Here is a 22,129-nt window from a genome sequence, read left to right as displayed (position 1 = left end):
CAGCTTTCCAAATCCAGCATATGCTACATTTAATGCACTTACTATTCTACTTCCTGGCTTCCCACTCAATGGGGAAAGGTTGGTGGAGGTGGAGTGGAAGGGGCTGTTGTGAGTGGGGACACTGGGGGCGGGGCTTACACGCATAGCTGACACCTCCTACTTATGTTTTAAATTTCCTGCTCAAAGCATAGCACATAGATAGGGCTTAAGTGCTACACTGCAAGAGCACCACCTTGGCTGCAGCAATAATAAGCTGATCTCATTGGTAATTCTCACTCATCTAGGCCTTTAGAGGTTCTGAACAACTTAGGAGGGTATAGGACCATAGAAACAGACCACCCTGAGTCTTCCAGGTATAGGGCGGTATATAAATTCAATTAATAATAATAATAATAATACCTAGTGCTTTTTTTCTAAAAATAAATAAATTGGGGGATACTCTCATTTTGACTCAAGAAAATCACCATTTTATAGTTCAAATCGGGAAAAATAATTAAATGGACAACTAAATGGGCAAAAGTACAAAGATTCACAAAATGTTTAGGGGTACACGTACCCCTTGTTTCCACAACCACTTTGCACACCAATGGGAAACATGGGCCAGGCAATATTGGTTTTTTTTTTCCTTGCAAGAGGGCGGTGGCCAAAATCTCAGTTCCAACATCTATGGTCAAAACAAAATAAAAAATAAAAAAATTCCTTCCAGTAGCACCTTAGAGACCAACTACCGGTAAGTTTGTTCTTGGTATGAGCTTCTGTGTGCATGCACACTTCTTCAGATACACTGAAACATCTATGGTATTTGCAAATATATCCCCAAACAAAATGGAAAAATAGTTTCTTTACCTGGGTCTGCCCTTCTGGAAGTGTAAGAACATATGATATTGCAAGAAGATATGTAAGAACAAATAATATTGCAACACTTAAGCACTTAAGAACAAATAATATTGCAACACTTAAGCACTAAAACAAAAATAATAATATTCTGCTTCAATAAATATTTGTTGCAAAGGCCGGCTTATCACTGGTCAACATGGTTTTGAATGAGCCATCTGCTCAAATGTTTATTTTCCTACTTTTTACTTTCTGGCAGGATTCCTCAGAATATATACGATAATATTGATTTAAATAAAAATATTTTGCAAACTAAAGGTTCTAGTTCATGCCTGTTGTTGGAGAAGGCCTCTAGCAGATCTGAAAATGTGATTAATTTCTTATGAATTCTCGTTTACGACTAAAGAATCACATACATTGTCACTTTGGCTGAGATTCAGTGCAATGTAGCATCTTGTTGGGGTAATCAGACATCAATTTAATATTTTTATCTTGCCGCTCATAAGTCCTTTGCTTTACCACTAATTCATTTCCTTTAGCATCTAACCACTGAAGCACATTCTTTGTGTTCTGTGCTGTGTACTGTCCCTGATAAGCCTCTCACTGCCCACCTTATCTGTTTCAACTAACATTGATTTTCATGTTGCTTTATATTATATTATGTTATGTTCCATTTATGACCTTGGGATCAAAGTAATTATGTGGGATATGTTTATGGGCTTGAATTGGTTTCCATAGTATGTTCCTCACTGAACATGACCTTTTTATCTGACTTGCTCATGCTTTGCGTGTGGACTTCTTGGAGATATCCCTGTAGTCATTGTGGGAAGTAGAAACATTATCGCAAAGGTTACAAAATAAACTCAGTTTTATCTTTAGGTACCATCACTATTCACTTAGCTTTTAGTTTTCTCAAAGGAGGCCAGCATCGCACCTGTCTTTCTGTACAACTGTGAAACACTTTAGCGTTAACAATGGTTTATGTTTCCGTACTATTGTATTGATTCTAGAGTTCCTTCTCTAATCTGTAGTGACCAAACATTTCATGGGAAAGAGGTATCTGCAGCCCAGCAACATCTCAACTTGTTCCAGCAGACCCAGATGACAGCTGGGAAAACAAGACTTTTGGTGTTTATGGTCTGCTATAAAGCCAAAAATGGCTTGTTGATAATTTCCCTCAGGAATTTCCCCCCAGTTATGACAGCTTTACATACAAGTTTATGACCACTTTGAGGAGAGACATATTCACACTAAATGTGTGTGGCGAATGAATGGAATTATTTGCAAAATGTGACAGGGTTCTTGTTGCTAATATGTTGTATGCTATTTGTTGTCCTGATCACTGCCTGACATCCATTTCACCACCAGGATTTGTGCTCTTTCCTAGGAAATCAGGGGAAAAGTATTTGCACACCCTTTGCAGTCATACCAACTGCTCTGACCACTAGTACTGTTTCCTGCTCCTCACTTCTTCAAGTGGTGAGAAATCTCAGGGATAATACCACAATAAAAGAGGGGGCCTGCCTCCACCAAAGTTGGTGAGCATTTCCATTCAAATAGTATGCATGCGCCGTGTTATGTGATTGATTTCGTGGGGCAGGGCTTACCTCCTCCCCCAATATTTTATTCAAGTTGGCACCCCAGCTTGAGGGATGTATAAATCTGCCAATTTTGGTTTCTTGAATTTCTCATGTTTCCAGTTTCAGATTTTTGCTAAATTTCCATGTTTTGCATTTTTAAAAAGCCCTCATCAGTATTTTAGTGTACATTTCTTGTAATATAAACATTTTTGCAAGCTACTGCCCCTAATCCCATGCATTTTTGCGTTTTGTTTATGTGAATATGTGCGTTTCATTCGTGCTCTCCCTAAAGCAGGCATAGGCAACCTTCGGCCCTCCAGATGTTTTAGACTACAATTCCCATCATCCCTGACCACTGGTCCTGTTAGCTAGGGATCATAGGAGTTGTAGGCCAAAACATCTGGAGGGCCGAAGGTTGCCTATGCCTGCCCTAAAGCAATGCAATTTTGTATGTTGTTTTCACCAGTGTAATCACTTTTATGCATACTTTCCCCTTTTATGCGTAATTCCACCTTTGCGAACAGAAAGCCCCACTTTCAATCCCTGGTATATCAAGGCAGGGCCAGGAGAGAACCCTGTCCGTAATCCTGTAGAGCCGCTGCCAAGCAGTGTAAATGATACTGAGCAAGGTGAACCAATGCTCTGACTCTCTAAGGCAGCTTCCTATGTTCCTATAATTGCTAAACATGTCATTGGCTCTGGTACCACCTGTCGTAGTTGTCACCTCACACCAAAGATTGTGGGTGCCCAGCCCCCACAAATTTATTATTGTGGGTGTCAAAACACCCACAGCCATCTGGAGTTGGGTCCAGTGCCTCCTGCTGTTGGTCTCTCTGCCTTCTGTCCTATCAGTTCCAGTGGATACCAATCACCAACCATGTAGTTTGGCCCCCACGGAAGGTCAGTGATGGTGCAGAAAGCAAAATCACCCCACCTAGCTATACAGTTCGTAGTTAGATATATAGTTTGTAGTTAGATATATTGCAGGAGTGGATTAGACCACACAGAAGAAGCACTTCCCACTTGGTCACGTCAGCTTTGAACTGACTCATTGTAAAGGATTAAGCAAGTTTACTCTTACTGTTAAAATATACAATGATCTCATTGCTTTTGCAATAGCTTTGTAGACAAACTGTAGCATGTGTTTTGCTCTCCCTTTTTTCTTCTGTAGTGAAACAAAGAGCCAGGGGATGGATTTGCAGAGGAATTATCAAAATGTCCCTGGCTAATGTAGCATAAAGCAGCACAGTAGATTGCTTAAATGTTACTATGTACTCTAGGTCACAAATATGATAAAGCCTCTGTCCTAAAGGATATTAAGAATATCCTGCATTATTACATTCCAAATATGTGGAATAAATGCTCATTTGATATGGGCAGCATATTAGCTGACACAAGAACAGGAAAGCAGCAGAGACTGCCTTTAACTTTCTAGGTGCGTGACTCTCACTTTACAATACAGTGGTACCTTGGAGGTTGAACTGAATCAATTCCGGAAGTCCGTTCAACTTCCAAAACATTCGGAAGCCAAGGCACGGCATCCGATTCCTGCAGCTAATCAGAAGCCACAGAAGTCATGTCGGACATTCGGGTTCCAAAGAATGTTTGCAAACTAAAACACACACTCCTGGGTTTGCGGCAGACATTTGGCTCCCAACAGTGTCTGACGGATAGTGAACTGGCCCCCTGTTTAAAAAGTTTGAGGACTCCTGGTTTTAAGGGTGTATATGAAGAGTATGTGTTAAGGGTGTGTTTAGCCCCATCTTAGTTTGGGTTTGGCTCCACCCACTGCTGGAATGAGCCCCCCAAGAGCTTTCTATCCAGATAATCCAACACTTTGGTTGAAAAAATATTCCTCATGCCTGGTATAGGGGGTCCTCTTACATCAAGAGCTCAGTTGTGTTGTTGGCAATGGCATAGCACCCAAAACTGTTTTGTGGAGGCAGGCAGAACCCCAGGCCTGGAGCCTAAAATGCTACATTTGCAAGGAAGAGAAGGAGCAAAATGCCCCATGAAGTGAGCCAGCAGTACTTGCTTCCTCAAGATGAGGAATTCGTGCCCATGAAGCTAGGTGCCTAGCAGGAGGGTGAGAGTCAGCTGGGGTAGTCTCCATCCCACCTCCTCCCTTCCTTGGTGCCATTCAGTGACAGATGCTGCCATCACACTAGATGGCAGGTGAGGGTAGCCAATAACACAGCAAGCAAGCAGAGAACAGGTTTGCCCAGTGTGTTCCTTCATCCCTCTCTTACTCACCCAACAAACAAAATGGCAGAGCTGGCTGTGTGTTGACAATAGCTGTGATGGGTGATAAAACATTTCCAGTGGGCTTGCCAATTAACCTTGAGCACATATGTGTTATAGTGGGGTTTTTTTTTTGTCAGCTTCCCCTTATAGTATGCCCACAGTAACAAAAAATGCCCAATGCTATAAGAATGAATTCCATTTTCTCTCTTGCCTGCCGCTGTTAAGCTGTTTTTCAATTTCAAAACATACGCACTGCAGTGTTGGGAAGTAAGAACTTTCTGATTTCTTACAGAAAGGAAGTAAGAACTTTCTCATTTAGCTGTTGCAGTGGCAAAGTGCATAGAGTACATGGCAAGATTAGATCTTTCTCAGAAAAGCTAACAAGAACAGGCATGGTTCCTGTGTTTAAGAGAGGCTCAACTTCTATTGTTTGAGAAACGACAGGAAGGATAAGAGTTCACCAAGAATGGAATGCATCGCCTGTTACGCATTAGAATCATAGAATTGTAGAGTTGGAAGGGACCCCAGGGCCATCTAGTTTAACCCCCTGCAATGTAGGAATCCTGCCCACAGCCTTCCCCAAGTGGGCTTGAAACACCAACCTTCGGGTTAACAGCCATTGCTTATGTGAAATAGCTAGGGCATCTTTTTTCAGTCTTCCTCTGAAATCTTCACCAGAGCCAGTGATTCTGTTTTTCCAAGGTTTGGCTGGCCATCTTCCCCAACTGTGTTGCACACCACCAAATCGCAGTAAGCAGTGACTCAGTTGTCTGGAGGTCATGTAGGAGCTCTGCTGCCCCACCCATCCAGGCAAGCAAGAGGCATTATCATAATTCAAAGACACAGCCTAGTGAAAACAGGAGAATGCAAAGCAGGACTGGTGAGGGGTATGTCCTGTGTCAGCAGCAGGCAGCATGGTGGGGCAACAGAGCTCCCCTGACCTCCAGACAACTGTGTCACTGCTTACTGGGGTACGGTGGAGGGGAGAGCAGCATAGTGCAAGCTCACTGGTGGAGCCAATCTGACACTCCTGCTGGTGTGTTTGCACCACACTGACTTCCCTACCACCTTGCCCCTTCACCTCTCCTCCCTGTCAGGTCAGGTGACCACTACCATCCTACCTCACTGCCAGCTACTCATCTGGGAAGAGGGTGTGTGACTGAGGAGGGTGGTTTTTAAAGGTGGGTCCTCAGGGCCACATAAAGATGTGGGGGCACATTTGGCCCCCGAACCGGAGTTTCCGCACTCCCATACTGCTACCTGTCTGAATGTATGTTCTCATTTTCTTAAATGAATTTTACTTTTGCTTAATACTTGGGAGCTCTGAAATTCACCAGTGCCTCCTCCCTCTTGAAAATACATTATTTTTAAATGTAATACAGAAAAGAGCTAAAAGCAGGATGGTTGGAACACCACCCCAAATTAAAAAAGGCACTCGTGGATCTATATCACCTTTAATCCTGGTGGTTTTAAAACCCCTTTCAATGGTGGCAGCCACCCAATGATTAGTGCTGGCATGGCATGACAGCTAGTTGGCCTTCATTAACAAATATGCAAAGATGACTTAAACTACCCGGTGAGATTTTCACAATTGCGGAGCTTGAAGTACTGAGACATTTCCATTCATTAGTTGGCTTTTATGTCTGAAATCAGTGGATCATATTCTTTAAAAAGCTTTAAACACCCAAACAGTGGCTGTTTTACTTGCCTCTTAAAAGAGTATTTAAAAAAATATCTGGCTATGGATAATATTATGTTTCAGGGCTGAATATATCAGGAGCTACAGAGTAAATAATATCCACAGGCCAGTGACGTAAACTAAAAATCAGCCATACAGCTGGCTTATAGTTAGTGAAGATCAAGTTTCAGCTCTGAGCTTGTTAACAAGTTACACAGCTAAATATATACCCAAGCCACTAAAGGGGACATCAGAAATGGGTGGTTGTAAAGGTCTGTTTATTCAGCTATATATGTCCTTTATTGGCTATTAAAGCCAGTTAGTAAAGTCAGTAACAAAAAGGAAATAGTTTCCATAGTGGAAATAGCCATACCCTCCAGATTAGGGATGGGGAAGAAATCTGAATTGGTTTGCATTTCAATGAGAAGCTGATTCCTTCATACTTTTTGAATGAACACACAAATCAAAAGACAATTATCCTTTGAAATTCTCATGTCTCTGAATTTTGTGATGTAGTTCTCCAACCAAACAATGTGCACCAAAATGCATATATTAGGAGAATATACTTGAAGAAATGCATGTATTAGTCAAAAACTATATACAAAAATGAGTATATTAGGAGGAACACACACTAAAATGCTGATGAATTTTCAAGAGTACTTTTTATAAAATAGAATTGTGGCAGAGATGTGTGGAACCCAATTTAAGAGTGAGTTTCTCTTGTGAGTTTTTCCCTTTTTCCAAACTGACAGCTTCAGCCACATCTTCTCCAGATGTTGTTGGACTATGACTCTCATCATCCTTGACCCCTCGCCATGCTAGGAACAGGCACCCAACAACATCTGGAAGGCACTGCATGTCTCCCTCCCCCCCGCTCTTCGCTAGCAAGTGCTGTTACTGCTGTTACTACTAGTTCTAAAAGAAAAAGCACATTATACAATTAGCAGATCATGCCTGTGATGCAAAGAAGGAATTTACATGCAGGCAAGTTTCCTCTGAAGTTTCTTTTGAGCCTCTACTTGATTTACAAACTGGCCTTTCTCCTCAAGAGTGGGAGCCACTGCACAGAAAGTTGCAGTCAGTGCCAATGGAGAGGCCTCACTCTTTTGGCTTGCAAGCGATGGACTCTCTATAGCTAAACTACTGCTGCTTGTTTGCTTTCTGTTGAGCTCCTGGGAAACATTTTAAAAGACTGCTCCAGGGCATCCATATATCCTAAGATGTCTGAGGAAATGAGCATGCGATAGGGTGCTGCCTACAGAGTTCCTAGTCTAATCGATCAGCCAGGATGGTGTTCATATAGGCCTTGCTGGAAAAACAAGGATAGTACCTATCAGCTGTTCGGGAAAGGAACAATGTTGTTCTTCTTGTTCTCCAAGTCAGCAAATAGTGCTATCACCACTCATGCATACCTAGCCTGCCCCAGATGTAATGAGTCCTACTGAGATGAGAAAGAAGCATTGTCAATTGTGCCAAGGAAATGTCTTGTCAAAGGGTCACATTGTAAGAATGACCCAGTCGCAGGGACAAAAGGTCCAAGTATGATGAACATAAGATTCTAAGTTCAGATCCCTGCTGGATCAGACTGAGGGTCCATCTAGTCCAATGTCCTGTTTCACACAATAGCTAACCAGATGCTTCTGGGAGATGCACAAGCAGCTCATGAAGGCAATGGGCCTCTCCTGTTGGGGCTCCTCATCAATTATGGTATTGATCTGATCTAGGCTGTATTCAGGGGTGGGTTATATTTGGAGGGATATGGTGGTATTCTTAGGGATATACCCCCCTACTAAATCTGAAGGTTTAATTTAGTTATTATCCACTGTAGCCCATCAGAAAATTTGTTAGTCCAGCACTGAGTGAAAGGTCTAAAGGGTGTTATAAGTGCATAGGCTGCTTTAAATGGGAACCCTCATCATGCAGAAAGGGTCAAGGTCACAAGCAAACTGTATATTTAAAGCACACACAAAGCACATTGTTCCCCCCTCCAAAAAATCCTGGGAACTCTAGTTTGTTAAGGGGTCTTGGAATTGTAGCTCTGTGAGTCATGATTGTTAAAGTGGTGTGATAGCGTTTTAAATGTGTAGTGTGTTCACAATGGCTCATTGCAACAGGTGATGGTGAACTGGTTGGGAAAGTTGCTAGTTGGACACCAGAGGGCTCTAGCAACATCTTAAAAGTACCCGCACCCTGCATTTGCAGGCTACAATAACGGATATAAGGATTACATGTTTCCCCTACATTTGCTTCTCAACTCGTATTGGTTGTAAACCCTCAACCATTTCAATAAAAGCTCAGCTGAATTTGGGGAGGGAGGGATGCAAATGATCTGCAGGATGGCAAGTTGTATTCAGCTGTGGCCCCTCTTGCTAGATGCTTCTGGAAGTTTAAAACAACAAAACACAGCGAATACTGAAAGAGAAAAGGGAAAAAATTAATATAACTATGAGAAAGCACCCTAGCAATATTCAGTAGACATCAGGAGAGATCATAGCAACAGCCTTGACTCTGCTTGGATACTTTATAGCTAGACATTTTTGGGCCTGTGTCAAAGGACAATATGGTAGCCCCTCCTTCCCATTCTATGTTCAGAAGCTGACCAGACTGGCTACTGAATCCTATTCTGACACTGATTACGCAACTGCATCCATCATTGTGCCTAAGGACAACAGGCTATTCCAGGCTATGGACGTAGGTCCATTCACATTGCACCAAAATTTCTGTCCTCCAGCATCTTCCCAGTGCTGTGCATCTTCTGGCATCTGCCACCTGAAGCAGCCATCTCACTCTGACTAATGTCAGGGCTGGCTCTGCTTATAGCTCTTAACAGTCTGTATGCTGTCATCTGAGGCATTTTAGATTGCTTTGCTGAAAGACAAAGTCTGACGTTTCCAAAGCATGTGAAAAGGAACATGAACATTTTCACCTTTCACTCTTTCCCCCCTCTCTCATGTGAGATGTGGCAATTTCTTTTGACTTGAAGACAGACATGGAGATGAATGTGTTGGATTTGGATGATGGAGACCCCAGTTCAAGAGGAGTGATATGGCTGTGATGTGGGCATGATGCAAATGAACCAGCAGGAACACTAGATTGGCCCTGCTGCGGTGCTTTCACCATACTGACCGCCCAGCCTCTTCGAACTTCTGCCTCACCCCATAGCTTTTGGGAGGTCAGCCAAGTACTGCCACTCCACCATTCTATCTGCTACTGATAGGAAGAAAGGAAGGGGAAAGGTGTAGAAAATAAAACATAGAACCCATACCTTTTTCCTGCATGTAAAAGCTCAAAGCCTTCGGCAATTTTCTCAAAGGGCAACGTGTGACTTATTAATGCATCCGTATTAAATTTCTTTTTCATGTAATCAGAAACCAGTTGAGGGAGAGCATCTTTTAACTTCCAGCCTGGGGTGGAGGAAATAAAAGAGCATTGGATCAGCACGCAAGCTGGGTGCTTATTATTTTTAAAGAACAGAAAATGTCAGGATGTGTGAGCTATAAATTATTTTTTTTTAGAAGATGAGGATAACTCCTGTTTATAAGTTAAGAAAACAAGCTTAATAGAATCATAGGTCAATGGGATGGAGGTATTTAAGCAGAGGCTGGAGGGCCATCTATCAGGGTTGCTGTGGCTTCAGGGAAGGAGATTTCGGCTAAACATTAGGAGAAACTACCTAATGTAGGGAAGCAGATTGGCTCAGTGGGTGATAGGCTTCCCTAGGCTGGAGGTATTTGAACAGAAGCTGAAAGGCCATCTATCTGGGATGATGTGGCTGTATCCCACTCTGCAGATCCTGCACTGAGGAGGGGGTTAGACTTGGTGACCTTCAGTGTCCATTCCAGTTCTATGGATCAATGCAGTAGCTGCCATATATCACCAACTTTAACCAATCCACACCTCCAAGCAAGCATCCTATTAATTTCTTTCCTGTGAGGAGCAGAGTAGGGTCGATGGAGAGCTGCGATCCTGCAGGAGGTGCCCCAACAAGCACACAGGTGCCATGGCCCAAATGGCAGGATTTAAGGGCAGTGACCTGTTTGGGACACACAGAAAAACGAGGTCAGAAATGGAAATGGTATTGCAATATAAAAGTATATGAACACAATAGCCTGGTGGATCAGGCTAGTGTCCCAACTAGTCCAGCATCCTGTTTTCACAGTGGCTAACCAGATGCCTGTAGGAAGCCCCAAAACAGGACCAGAGTACAGCAATGCTCTTTCCTCCTGCATTTTCCAGTTAGTAGAATTCAGAAGCATATTGCCTCCAACCATGAAGCCTCCCTCTGTCCTCAGAATTTCCCCACCTAAATCTTTTACATAGTCCCAAGCATTGCTTATATAAGGAGAGATCACAGGCTGAACAGAAGAACCAAAAAGTGAGCCCAAGTGATTAGCATCAAAACAGAAAACATACCGCAATGTCTGTGCTTCCAATCACTTCAAATGCGTAGTCCACGCCAAGACCTGTCATCTCTACCAGAACCTCATTCATGGGCTTCTTGAAATCTTGAGGAGCGATGCATTCTGTGGCTCCTAACTCTTTGGCCTTAGTAAATTTATCTTTGTTGATGTCAATCCCAATAATCCTGGATGCTCCAGCAACTTTGCAGCCCATGACAACAGACAGACCAACACCTCCCAAGCCAAAGATGGCACAGGTAGAGCCTGGCTCAACCTGCAAATTGATAAAAACTGCATTAGGGATTTCCCAGGACACAAATGATGTAGCAGGATTGGGGACCTGGGAGGGAGGAAGACTGGCAGACAGGAAGAGAAGAGGCATAGAGAGACAGAACTGAGAGACACTGTAGTGTAGTGGTTACAGTGTTGGACTAGGACCTGGAAGATTAGGGTTCAGGTATCCATTCTGCCATGAAGCTCACTGGGTCACCTTGGGTCAGTCACTGGGAATATTGTGGGACCTAAACTAGTTGGGGTATATGCCACCTTGAGCTCCTGGAAGGAAAGATGGGATACAAAATATGTCGTGGACTGGTTGGATGCAGAGGAATGTTGGGAAGAACTAGGTGGAAAATCACAAAGAGAGGAAGGTTCAGAGCCTGGGGAGTGGTCACAGGGAGAAGAGGCAGTGTCAGAAGCTGAAGAAGTAACAGGGTTTAGTGAGCTGGGAAAGTTTGTGTTGCAGATAAGTCCAGAATCAGAGGGAGAAGCTGAAGCTGGGAGGTGGGTGGAGATATGCCAAGAGGCAAAGATGATTCAGCCTGGTGAAGAGTCATGGGTGTCTCCCCCTCCTGCTGTGACAAGCTCCCTCCCCACTTATCTCCCAGAACCAGAAGAGGCATGAAAAGGGAGGAGAAGAGGTTAGGTTCCCACAGGTACAGTCTTTGATTGCTTGAGGGAAACCCTGGAAAGGGGACTTCTGGGGAGTTAAGCTGGCGAACTAACAATGCCTGGAAAGTAAGATCAAAACCTACCCAAAGAACAACCTTTTGCTGCTTCCTTTTAGAGCTACTGTTGGGAGTCTTGACCCGGTGAGAGCAGGGAAGTTCAAGTAGCATCAGCTGTTTTTTGGAAAAGTGATCTCTGAAGGTGCGTCTCTTCTCCAGCAGGGAGTAAGCAAACTCTTGTGTCACTTATTTGAGAAACAGAAATGTGAATTGATTCTTACCTTGGCACAATTGACTGCAGCTCCATAGCCAGTAGAAAACCCACAGGCAAAGAGGCAGACTTTATCCAGTGGAGCATCATTGTCGATTCTTACAATGGAAACCTCAGGCATAACTGTGTATCCGGAGAATGTGCTCGTCCATAGGAAGTGGTGGATCTGTTTCCCTTTGCAGGTGAACCTGCTGGTCTTATCTGGCATCAAATTTTGAAGAGGTTCACAGAGGCTGTTTGTGAAGATTCAGACTGGTCTTTATCATAAATTGGACTAAATGCTAATTATCCATATTACTAACAAAAACAAATCTTTAATAGAAGATGCCAGATGAACTTACTGGGACTTGAGGCAGCAGTTGGCTTTAGGACTTAAACAGCAGCCACACTCTCCACACTGGGGAATACAAAGAGGAATGACTTTGTCACCTTGTGGGAAAACAACAAGGACAAGAACAAAGTTTAAGTTCATAGGCTTATTGTTCTATTCAAAGGCAATGACAAACTTGTAACAATAGTATTAATTAAATACAGAACATACATGCATAATGAAAGCCATTATCCATGATGTAAGAGAGAGAAGTTACCAGAAACACTAACAAACTCAAATCCAGCTTGATTTCAGATTAAACCTCCAAATCGCCTCAACAATTTAAAGTGATTTCATCTAACCCCCTTTTCCTGATTTATTTGTTGCCAGTACATAGAGGGCACCTTTGCACTTTAGGAAGCTTTTATTGTCAACCAATAAAGCCAAAGCATTTCTGTCAGGGTGTACTTGCTTGCTTGAGTGAGAAACACAGTGATATTAACAAGGAATGTTGGAAAAGGAGAAACGTATTTCCAGGATTGGCATCAATGCCCAAAGGAAATCTGATGGTGGGCAAGGATCCTTAGGGTATGCAATCTCTTATTCCCCCCTACATATTATTTTTAATTGAAGCTTTTTCATAGAATCATAGAGTTGGAAGAGACCACAAGGGCCACCCAGTCCAACCCCCTGCCAATAATACAATACAATAAATGAAAACAAGAACAAAAGAAAGAAAAGAAAATGCAAAGTCATCTCTCAAAGGTAGCTCTTAACCCTTATCTCCCACAAAAGGGGCGGACCCTCCCAGCTCTCAGCTGGGAGCTTCCCTTTATCCCACCCACCCCGCCTCCCACCCTGGGAGCTCTTTCCTTGCTGCCTCTCACATAGGGTCCTTCACCAACCCAGAGTAGAGGGCACCAAAAGGAAAACAGAAAAAAGGGGGAAAGCTTGATTTCAGATTGAACCTCCAAATCACCACAACATTTTATAGTGATCTTATCTAACACTTTTTTCCTAAAAAAAAATTTAGCCAGTGCTTAGATTGCTACTTTGTCTGTTATGAAGCTATTGGAAGAGGTATATCAACAGCGAAACATACTATCAGGTTTAGTGGCAATGCCCAAAGGTCATCTGATGCTGGGCAAGGAACCTTGGGGTACCATACTATTCTGTTGGGTACTTGGAGAAAGAGATTATTTCTAGTACATAATGTGATCCTACAGCTCCCATCATCCCTGGCTATTGGGCCTTGATTGCTGGGGCTGATGTGTAGTCAAGCTATTTACACCATGCTTGCAAATCGTAGTGGTGTCCAATACACAAGCGCTTCTGAGTTTCTGATCTGCCTCATCCTTACCTGGCTTTACAGAAGTGACTCCTGGTCCAATACTTTCAACTATTCCAGCTCCTTCGTGACCTGCAATAACTGGGTAGTCTATGTTTGGAAAAATGCCTTTCAGTACATGATCATCTGTCCTACAGATCCCAGTGGCCACTATCTGCAGGAGAAATGGAATATATTATTACAGTACTTACATTGCTTCAACCTAGCACACATTTTCATCAGGAACTGGCGCTGAATTGTATTGTCTCTGTCATAAACATGGGTGAACAGATGATCATGCAGATACCCCATTAATACAACTGCATCCCCTGATGGAGAAATAGTTTGGAAATGGAGCCCCCAAACAATCAGGTATTCACAGAGAGGACCAGCTCACATGGGAAGTTTTAGCAAGAATGTTACCCACTTGATCTCGTTCAGATTTTATTAATTGTGACCCAAAGGACTAGCCAGAAATACATATTCGGAGGATATGATCTGAAGGCACATGAGGTTACCACTTTGAAGAAGCTAAGCAGGTCCCAGTATGGTCAAAGCATACCAGGTAAATCATCAGATGGTATTACAATATGGTAAAATTGTGCCTGGGTTGACTTATTTCATACTGCAGCTGTTACACGACGATTCAGGGGCTGTAGTCATATCACTGGATAATCTTTGTATGAAAGATAACAGGGAGAATCTTTCACTGTTAATCTTGTTTGAACTTGCTTGGAGCTTTTGGATATGTCTTGCTTCTTATTGCTGTGTAAGTTTCAAATGCAACCACACCAAAACTATTGCTGAAATTCTGCACAAATCTGATTGAGAATTTTTCAGGATCCTCCTTATTTTGCATGGTGTCCATTCAGTTCTGCCGACAGCTGCCTTGCCAGTAGACACTGGCGTAGAAAGAATAACTTCTGAGTTTTAAGTATATGTCTTCCAGAACCATTGCCCCACCACTCAAGACTCCCCTATCCAAGTTTTCAGAGTTTAGGCACAAGATCCTCAGCGACTACAATAATAATTCACAATGAATGAAAGCACCTTCCCTTTTGGAATAATATATTTTACCTTCACTCGGATTTCATGGCTTCTTGGTGGTGCCACCTCCACCTCCTCCACAGAAGGCATTTGGCCAGCTTCCCAGATGATTGCGGCTTTGCATTTAATCACCTGTGGAAATGGAGTCAATCGAAACAAGATTAAAGATGAATTTCAAAGGCAGCACAATATGGGAGGAGGCATTCCCTCAGATATTAGGTCCCAAGCCACTGAGGACTTAAAATCTAAGCCCCAGCAGAGATCAGTTGTCCTCATCCTGTGCTATTACTGCCAAAACAGCAGGTTCTGCTGCCATTTTACCCTTCTTTTTAGCATCTGTGTGACAGTTTTTCTTTCCTTTTAAAAGTAATGGTACATTCACTGTTTTCCTGAGTACAGTGGTACCTCAGGTTAAGAACTTAATTCATTCTGGAGATCCGTTCTTAACCTGAAACTGTTATTAACCTGAGGTACCACTTCAGCTAATGGGCCCTCCCGCCGTCCTGCCGCTGCCGTGTGATTTCTGTTCTCATCCTGAAGCAAAGTTCTTAACCCGAGGTACTATTTCTGGGTTAGCAGAGTCTGTAACCTGAAGTTTCTGTAACCCGAGGTTGTTGTTGTTGTTGTTGTTCAGTCATTCAGTTGTGTCCGACTCTTTGTGACCCCATGGACAAGAGCACGCCAGGCACGCCTATCTTTCACTGCCTCCCGCAGTTTGGCCAAACTCATGCTAGTCGCTTTGAGAACACTGGAGGAGGAACCGGCAATCCACTCCAGTATCCCTGCCAAGAAAACTCCATGGACGAAAACAACCCGAGGTACTACTGTACAAATGTGATATTGGGGGAGAGACACAGACTGGCCCACTCCCCCCCCCCCACCTACATTCTGTGTGTTGTTTTAAAAGATGATAACAAAACATACACATCAGAAAACAAAGAGAGTGATTTCCTCGGTCTCCACCTCTGTCCCCTCTGCTCCCAACCCCTGCAGTATAACAGTTGCATCCCATCCTGCCGCCTCCAATCTCTGGCTCTGTTTGGATAAATTAATCCAAGCTAAACATCTGTATTCGACTGCTGCTGGCAACTACAGGAAAAGGGGAAATAAGAAATGGAATTGGAGTGATATGTAGAGCGTAAGGCCAGCTAAGCAGAAAGGAGAAAGGAGCAATAATATCATAGGAAAGTAAAGACATGCATTTGCATTTGATCACCTGTGGAAATGGAGCCAATCAAAACAGGTCAGAGATGAATTTCACAGTGTACCTTATAAAGATTCAATTATGATTGCAACCTTAGAGTTGCTGTAGTCAGCATGGAGAATGCCACTTTCACCCTGCAGCAGGAGTGCGCAACCTTGGCCCCAAGGCCTTCTTTCAAAATTGCTCTACAAACTATCACTTCAGACCGCTGGCAAGAATAATTTCTCCCTCTTCCAACAAGACATTATGTATTTGCTCAGTTTGCAGCCTGGCTCACCCTAACAGCTTGGGGTGCGTACAGGGGTTGCCTGGACTATGCTAAACCATTGGTCCATCTATTCCAGCGAGAGAGCAGGGCCACTGGCATAATCCAGCAGGCTTGTCTTATGTTCTCAGTTACCACTCTGCAACCCATCCACTTGAGTATAGCAATTCTGTCTTCATACAGTGCAGTCTGCCCTCCATCTCAAAATAGCCACTCAAAATAAACAGATATAGAAGATGCTCAGATAATAATAATAATAATAATAATAATAATAATAATAATAATAATAATTTTTATTACCTGCACTACACTAGCAGGTCACAGGTGTGTTACAACCATTGAAAATTAAAAAGCAGAGATACATGCCAGATACCCCCTGCAATTTCTGCACAAAACTTTTGTTGCCTCAATCTTACGTGTGTTTGCTCATAAGTAAGTCCCATTGTGTTCAATGGGACTTACCTCCTAGTAAGTATGTTTAGGACTGCAGCCTTGCTGTGAACTAGGTTGTGTACCCAGAAATATGCACAAGAGAAGTGCTTGTCTTTGCCACCATTTCCGTTTTGGTGCAGTTTACCATATACTACATTATTTGAGTCACTGTTGGCTATTTAACATAATTTATGTATCTGTTGTGGGATTCAAAAACAACAACATTGTAACTGAATCAGGACTTCTTTTTACAGCTGGAGCTCACCTGTGCTCAGCTCCAGCACCTCTCAGATAGGGGCCATTGCCACTCTTAAGAGAACAAGGCAGAAGTTCATGGTGAGCTTCAGTACCTCTTTTGTATAAAAATGGCACTGGAGTGAATACTGATCGTTTTCATTGGATTGGAACAGATCGTATTCACTGGATTGGTTTCCAGTCTGGATCTGACACAAACTTGCAAACAGTTGCAAATTCTGCTTCTGTTTCAGAGAGAATTCTCCGACTTCCCTACTGGATTCTGCTTTCATGCTTCACCCTGTTGTTGCTAATGAAATCTGAACAAGTGCTTCGTTCTCGAAGTTTTCCACAGTGGGATATAGGTACGACTTAGTTTGATACAACAACCCTGAAGCATGGGCATAGCCAGGATTTATGTTGGGGAGGGCAGGTTTCATGTTACGAGGGGGTAGAACCTCAGTTAAGTGTTTTTATTGATTTACTTGATGGGGGGGCAGCTGCCCCCTGACCCCCCCCTTGGCTACGCCCATGCCCTGAAGCCCTTTGCTGTGTGTCTGTTCCCCTCACCAGTTTTGAGCCTTCTGTTTCCTGCCCTTAGGCTTTAAAAAGGTAAAGGGACCCCTGACCATTAGGTCCAGTTGCAGACGACTCTGGGATTGCAGCGCTCATCTTGCTTTACTGGCCGAGGAAGCCGGCGTACAGCTTCCAGGTCATGTGGCCAGCATGACTAAGCCACTATTGGCGAACCAGAGCAGCGCATGGAAACACTGTTTACCTTCCTTGCGGAGTAGTACCTATTTACCTACTTGCACTTTGACATGCTTTCAAACTGCTCGGTTGGCAGGAACAGGGACCGAGCAACGGGAGCTCACCCCGTCACGGGGATTCGAACTGCCGGCCTTCTGATTGGCAAGCCCTAGGCTCTGTGGTTTAGATTACAGCGCCACCTGCATCCCTGCCCTTAGGCTTAGTTCATATTAAAGAAACACTGAAAATGGGAATTTGGGTATTATAGGAGACTGCACTGTCAAGAATCCCACATACATAAAACCAGGGTGGATTTGATTTAAATCAAATTGATTTAAATCACTAGTCAGTAAGAATTGATTTAAATCTTTTTCTTTTTTAACAGAAAGACTCATACTTGCTGGTATAATCTTAGTTTTTACAACCAGATGAAGGTTTCATTTTTGGAATAATAAATTTTCAGAGTAGTTTTTACAGTTATATAAAGAATTACTGATTTGGTTATACTGTACTATTAGAAATTATTGTGAGGTTTAATAAGTTAACTTTATATTTGGACAACTTTTCTGCTGTACTTTATTGGAAGGTGAAAAATAATAATTTCCTTAATAACGATTTAAACAATTTATTTAACTAAAACAATAACATTATAGCATATGTATCCATGTTTGTTAATTGATGTAGTTAAACGATTTTTTTTTTTAAAGACTGAGTTTTAGCACACATGAAAAACTTAAAAGAAATCCTAATTTCCTGATGAATAGTCTTTGGGCTAGAATGTAACTTAAATAGAAAACTATCTTTAGAAACTAACTTTATTTTAAAATCTGATTTAAATAAAAAAAATCCTATCTATCTATCTATCTATCTATCTATCTATCTATCTATCTATCTCTTGGGGGGAAATCATTGATTTTTTATCCACCCTGCATAAAACTGTGTGCATAAAACTGCATAAAACTGTGGATTCTTGCATGACTGTTGCGCTACAAGCTACTATAAAAGTCTCTCCTCGAAATACAGCTCTTCTGAGCTGTTTACCTCTAACAGCAGCCTTTTCTGAATCTCTAGTTGCAGCATTCAGTTACATAGTTATTGTGGTATGCAGTTAATATACCAGAACAGTCAAGGTCCACACCCAGTTCTTTTATTTATAAGGCATTTTAGAAGGCATTTTAATAGTACATAAATTGCATCATTTAATCCCCATTAAATGAAGAATAGTTTGTGCCATGTATGAGTAAACATGGGGATTATTCCCACTGTTGAACCTGCAACACCTCAGATGAGATTTGTAGCCCTGTTTCCAGATAGTATCACTTCACCGGTTGCAGGTAGAGGCTTGTTTGACCCTTCCTCTGTACAAAACATTCTTGGCACCTTCAAAACTGGTGTGTAGGGGAGAAGCCTGGGCTGGAGAAACTGTTCCCTCCAACATCCAGGGATGGGGAAGGAATTTGATCCTGTTTCCATTTTTATAAGAAATTACCTAATTATGACTCATTAACCCAATCACAACTGTTTGAATTTTGTGCTTCTTTGCATTTTGCAGTGCTGTTTTCCAATTGAAAAAATGTGTACAAAAATGCAACTATTAGGAGGGAATGTGCATAAAAAGTCATTCTCATATATATGTTACAGGTGGGTAGCCGTGTTGGTCTGCCATAGTCGAAACAAAATAGAAAATTCTTTCCAGTAGCACCTTAGAGACCAACTCAGTTGGTCTCTAAGGTGCTACTGGAAAGAATTTTCTACAGTGTATTTTGTTTCATATATATGTGTGTGTGTAAAAATAGTTCACTATATTTGGGGAAATTGTTTGCAAAAAGATTAGTCAAATCTGCATACATAGATCTGCTTATAAGGAAAAAATTGCACTGAAACACTGACAAATTATCATGAGGATTTTTTTTAAATCACAAATTGCTACATAAATGTGGAGAACTGAATTTCTAGCTGAAAAAAATATATAAACACAGGGAAAAGAAACAGATAGTTTTGTTTGTCTCTACTGACATCTAGTCCAATATAACATGTCCCTTGCTGTTCTGTGCCATACATGTGAAACCTTTTGATACATAGATATAGATATAGAGATGGATATGGGATGCGGGTGGTGGTGCGGTCTAAACCACAGACTCTAGGGCTTGCCAATCAGAAGGTTGGCGGTTCGAATCCTGTTGCTTGGTCCCTACTCCTGCCAACCTACCGTAGCAGTTCAAAAGCATGTCAAAGTGCAAGTAGATAAATAGGTACCGGTCCGGTGGGAAGGTAAACGCTGTTTCCGTGCGCTGCTCTGGTTCGCCAGAAGCGGCTTAAGTCATGCTGGCCACATGACCCAGAAGCTGCCTGCGGACAAACGGCGGCTCCATTGGCCAGTAAAGCGAGATGAGCGACACAACCCCAGAGTCGTTCGCAACTGGACTCAACTGTCAGGGGTACCTTTACCCTTACCTAAGGATGCTGGAGCAGTGGTTGCCATTGTGGTGCCCTCCACATGTTGTTGAATTACAATTCCTTTAATCCCTGACCACTGGCTATGTTGGCAGGAGCTGACCAGGTTTTGTCCAGCAACAACTGGAGGGCACCACCCTGGCTATCCTTGGCATGGGGCACCCTTAAATCAACACCAAGTCTGTGCTCTTTGGTAACACTAGGCAGGGGGACAGTCTGAGAGAGCTTATCTAAGAAAGGAATGAGTTGAGAGGGAAAGTCCCTGCTCCTGCCAACCTAGCAGTTCGAAAGCATGTCAAAGTGCAAGTAGATAAATAGGTACCGCTCCGGTGGGAAGGTAAACGGCGTTTCCGTGCGCTGCTCTGGTTTAGCCAGAAGTGGCTTAGTCATGCTGGCCACATGACCCAGAAGCTGCCTGCGGACAAACGGCGACTCCATTGGCCAGTAAAGCGAGATGAGCGCCACAACCCCAGAGTCGTTCGCAACTGGACTCAACTGTCAGGGGTCCCTTTACCCTTATAGATAGATATAGATATAGATATAGATATAGATATAGATATAGATATAGATATAGATATAGATATATAGTGTGTGCGCATGCGCGCACACACACACGCACATACACAGAGGGAGGGAGGGATCAGTAAAGATAAATGTGTTTCTGGTATAATGTTTTAAAGTTTGCAAGGGTGAGAGACATCAGGTCCAGATACAAAACCAGTAGTCATATCTCACTCCTGCAAATTGTTTCCCCCTTAAATTGCGCTAGAAGGGCCATGAGGGGGATGCAACACTGCACTTCTTCCTCTTGACATACTTGTTATAACATGCAAAGCTGTCCAAATGTTCATATCTTATTCCCCCCCTTAATATGAAGAACATTGTGTTTCTTTGAAATGATGCACACTTATATCTCCAAGACACATGAACATGCATAAAACACTTCATCCGTTTAGAATCAGGAATGTTACAAAGCTCATAATGGAGATATTTAAGGAGCTCCCTTATACTGAGTTGTATGGCAGTCTCTCTTGTTATGATACTGCCGACAGGTATCAAATCTGGCTGACTCTGCTCTTTCCTACTCTCCTACTAGAAATTCTTTTAACAGGGCACCTGAGTCAGACAGATGGCAGCTCCAGGGGGATTTGATTTAAACTAAATATTTGCCAAGAAGGAAAGAAGTTGTACTATGGCACAGTACAACTCTAAGCTTTTGCGTCACACTTTACAGTTTCATTTGCACTGCAGATGGCAGATAAAAATACTGACTTTTAAATCAAACTTGAGTATGCTTTCTGAGGCAAAAGGCCAAGAATATTTGCATAATTGAAAAATGGAGTCTTCTTACGCACTGGTGCAATTAGATGCAAGATAATGTTGAACAACATACGCTGCTGGGAACACTGTAATTATATACATGCATCGTTCTACAAATGACAGGTTTATTATTAAAATAAGTTGGTAAGGTTTGTAAAAATATTTTATCTCTATATACGGTATGTAATGGATTATTTAAAAATAACAACTTGGGTAAGGCAGTCTGCTGGTTGTGCTTGAGGCAACCTTTAAACCCAGAACCTCTTCCTTTATTATTTAATGCCTACACAATACAATGTCAGCTTTTTAGCGTTGTCGGGAAAATATAACATCCTGCTCTTTGTTTCCTTCGCGTATATCAAGCAGGCTCATGTTTGGAATCTAGGAGATAAGTTTTTTTCCAGCTTGGTCTTTGCAGCTGCAAAGTGAATTTGCACAAATAAAAATCAGAGGAGGTTTCTCTGCTTTGGCAATGGGGATGTAGCAACACTTAGCTCTTTCCTCTTCAAAGCAGTGTAACATCTGTGCAAATGCAAACATTAGCATGTTGTGTTTAGATAGATTTAGATAGACTGAGCCATAAAAACAGTCTCCCTTACCTTTCCTGCAGTTGCCATGTGTCCGGATCGTGACTTTCAGTCTTCCCACAAGTTTAGTCCTTTACAAAGGACTTCTCTTCTTGCTTATCACTCCTTGCCTAATGCAAGAACATATACACAGAGTACTATTGCCGCCACCACACACACACACACAATGTATTATCTATGATAGGCCATCTGGGAAAGGGGAGGGACCATTTCCAGCTGGCATTCAAAGTTCTTTCCTTCTTGGC

The 22,129-nt window shown here is 42.4% G+C and overlaps 2 protein-coding genes across 2 annotated transcripts in view; one reads left to right on the top strand and one right to left on the bottom strand.

Annotated features, from left to right (window-relative positions):
* The window catches only part of C9H4orf17 (chromosome 9 C4orf17 homolog), a 164,441-nt gene that overhangs the window by 14,648 nt on the left and 127,664 nt on the right, over positions 1 to 22,129 (top strand). The window lies entirely within an intron of this gene.
* LOC117053005 (alcohol dehydrogenase 1-like) lies at positions 7,060 to 22,039 on the bottom strand. The gene is made up of 9 exons (XM_033160456.1): positions 21,897 to 22,039; positions 14,669 to 14,770; positions 13,625 to 13,766; positions 12,296 to 12,383; positions 11,965 to 12,187; positions 10,750 to 11,010; positions 10,234 to 10,369; positions 9,602 to 9,740; positions 7,060 to 8,748 (listed from the first exon to the last, which is right to left on the bottom strand). Exons 1-9 carry the CDS (start codon positions 21,912 to 21,914, stop codon positions 8,724 to 8,726), a joined length of 1,134 nt encoding a protein of 377 aa, XP_033016347.1. The 5' UTR covers positions 21,915 to 22,039; the 3' UTR covers positions 7,060 to 8,723.

The sequence above is a fragment of the Lacerta agilis genome, chromosome 9 (genome assembly GCF_009819535.1).
Source record: "Lacerta agilis isolate rLacAgi1 chromosome 9, rLacAgi1.pri, whole genome shotgun sequence".
In the NCBI taxonomy this organism is placed as follows: domain Eukaryota; kingdom Metazoa; phylum Chordata; class Lepidosauria; order Squamata; family Lacertidae; genus Lacerta; species Lacerta agilis.
Note: the sequence above shows the minus strand (reverse complement) of the source record. Positions and strands in the feature narration are given on the sequence as shown.

Bases quoted from the DNA above. Each gene is read 5' to 3' on its own strand.
- LOC117053005 (XM_033160456.1), bottom strand. The intron at 13,767-14,668 runs GTAAAATATATT...TTTCTCCTGCAG, and splicing joins GCCATGAAATCCGAGTGAAG to ATAGTGGCCACTGGGATCTG. The intron at 12,384-13,624 runs GTAAGGATGAGG...TTTTCCCACAAG, and splicing joins AGTCACTTCTGTAAAGCCAG to GTGACAAAGTCATTCCTCTT.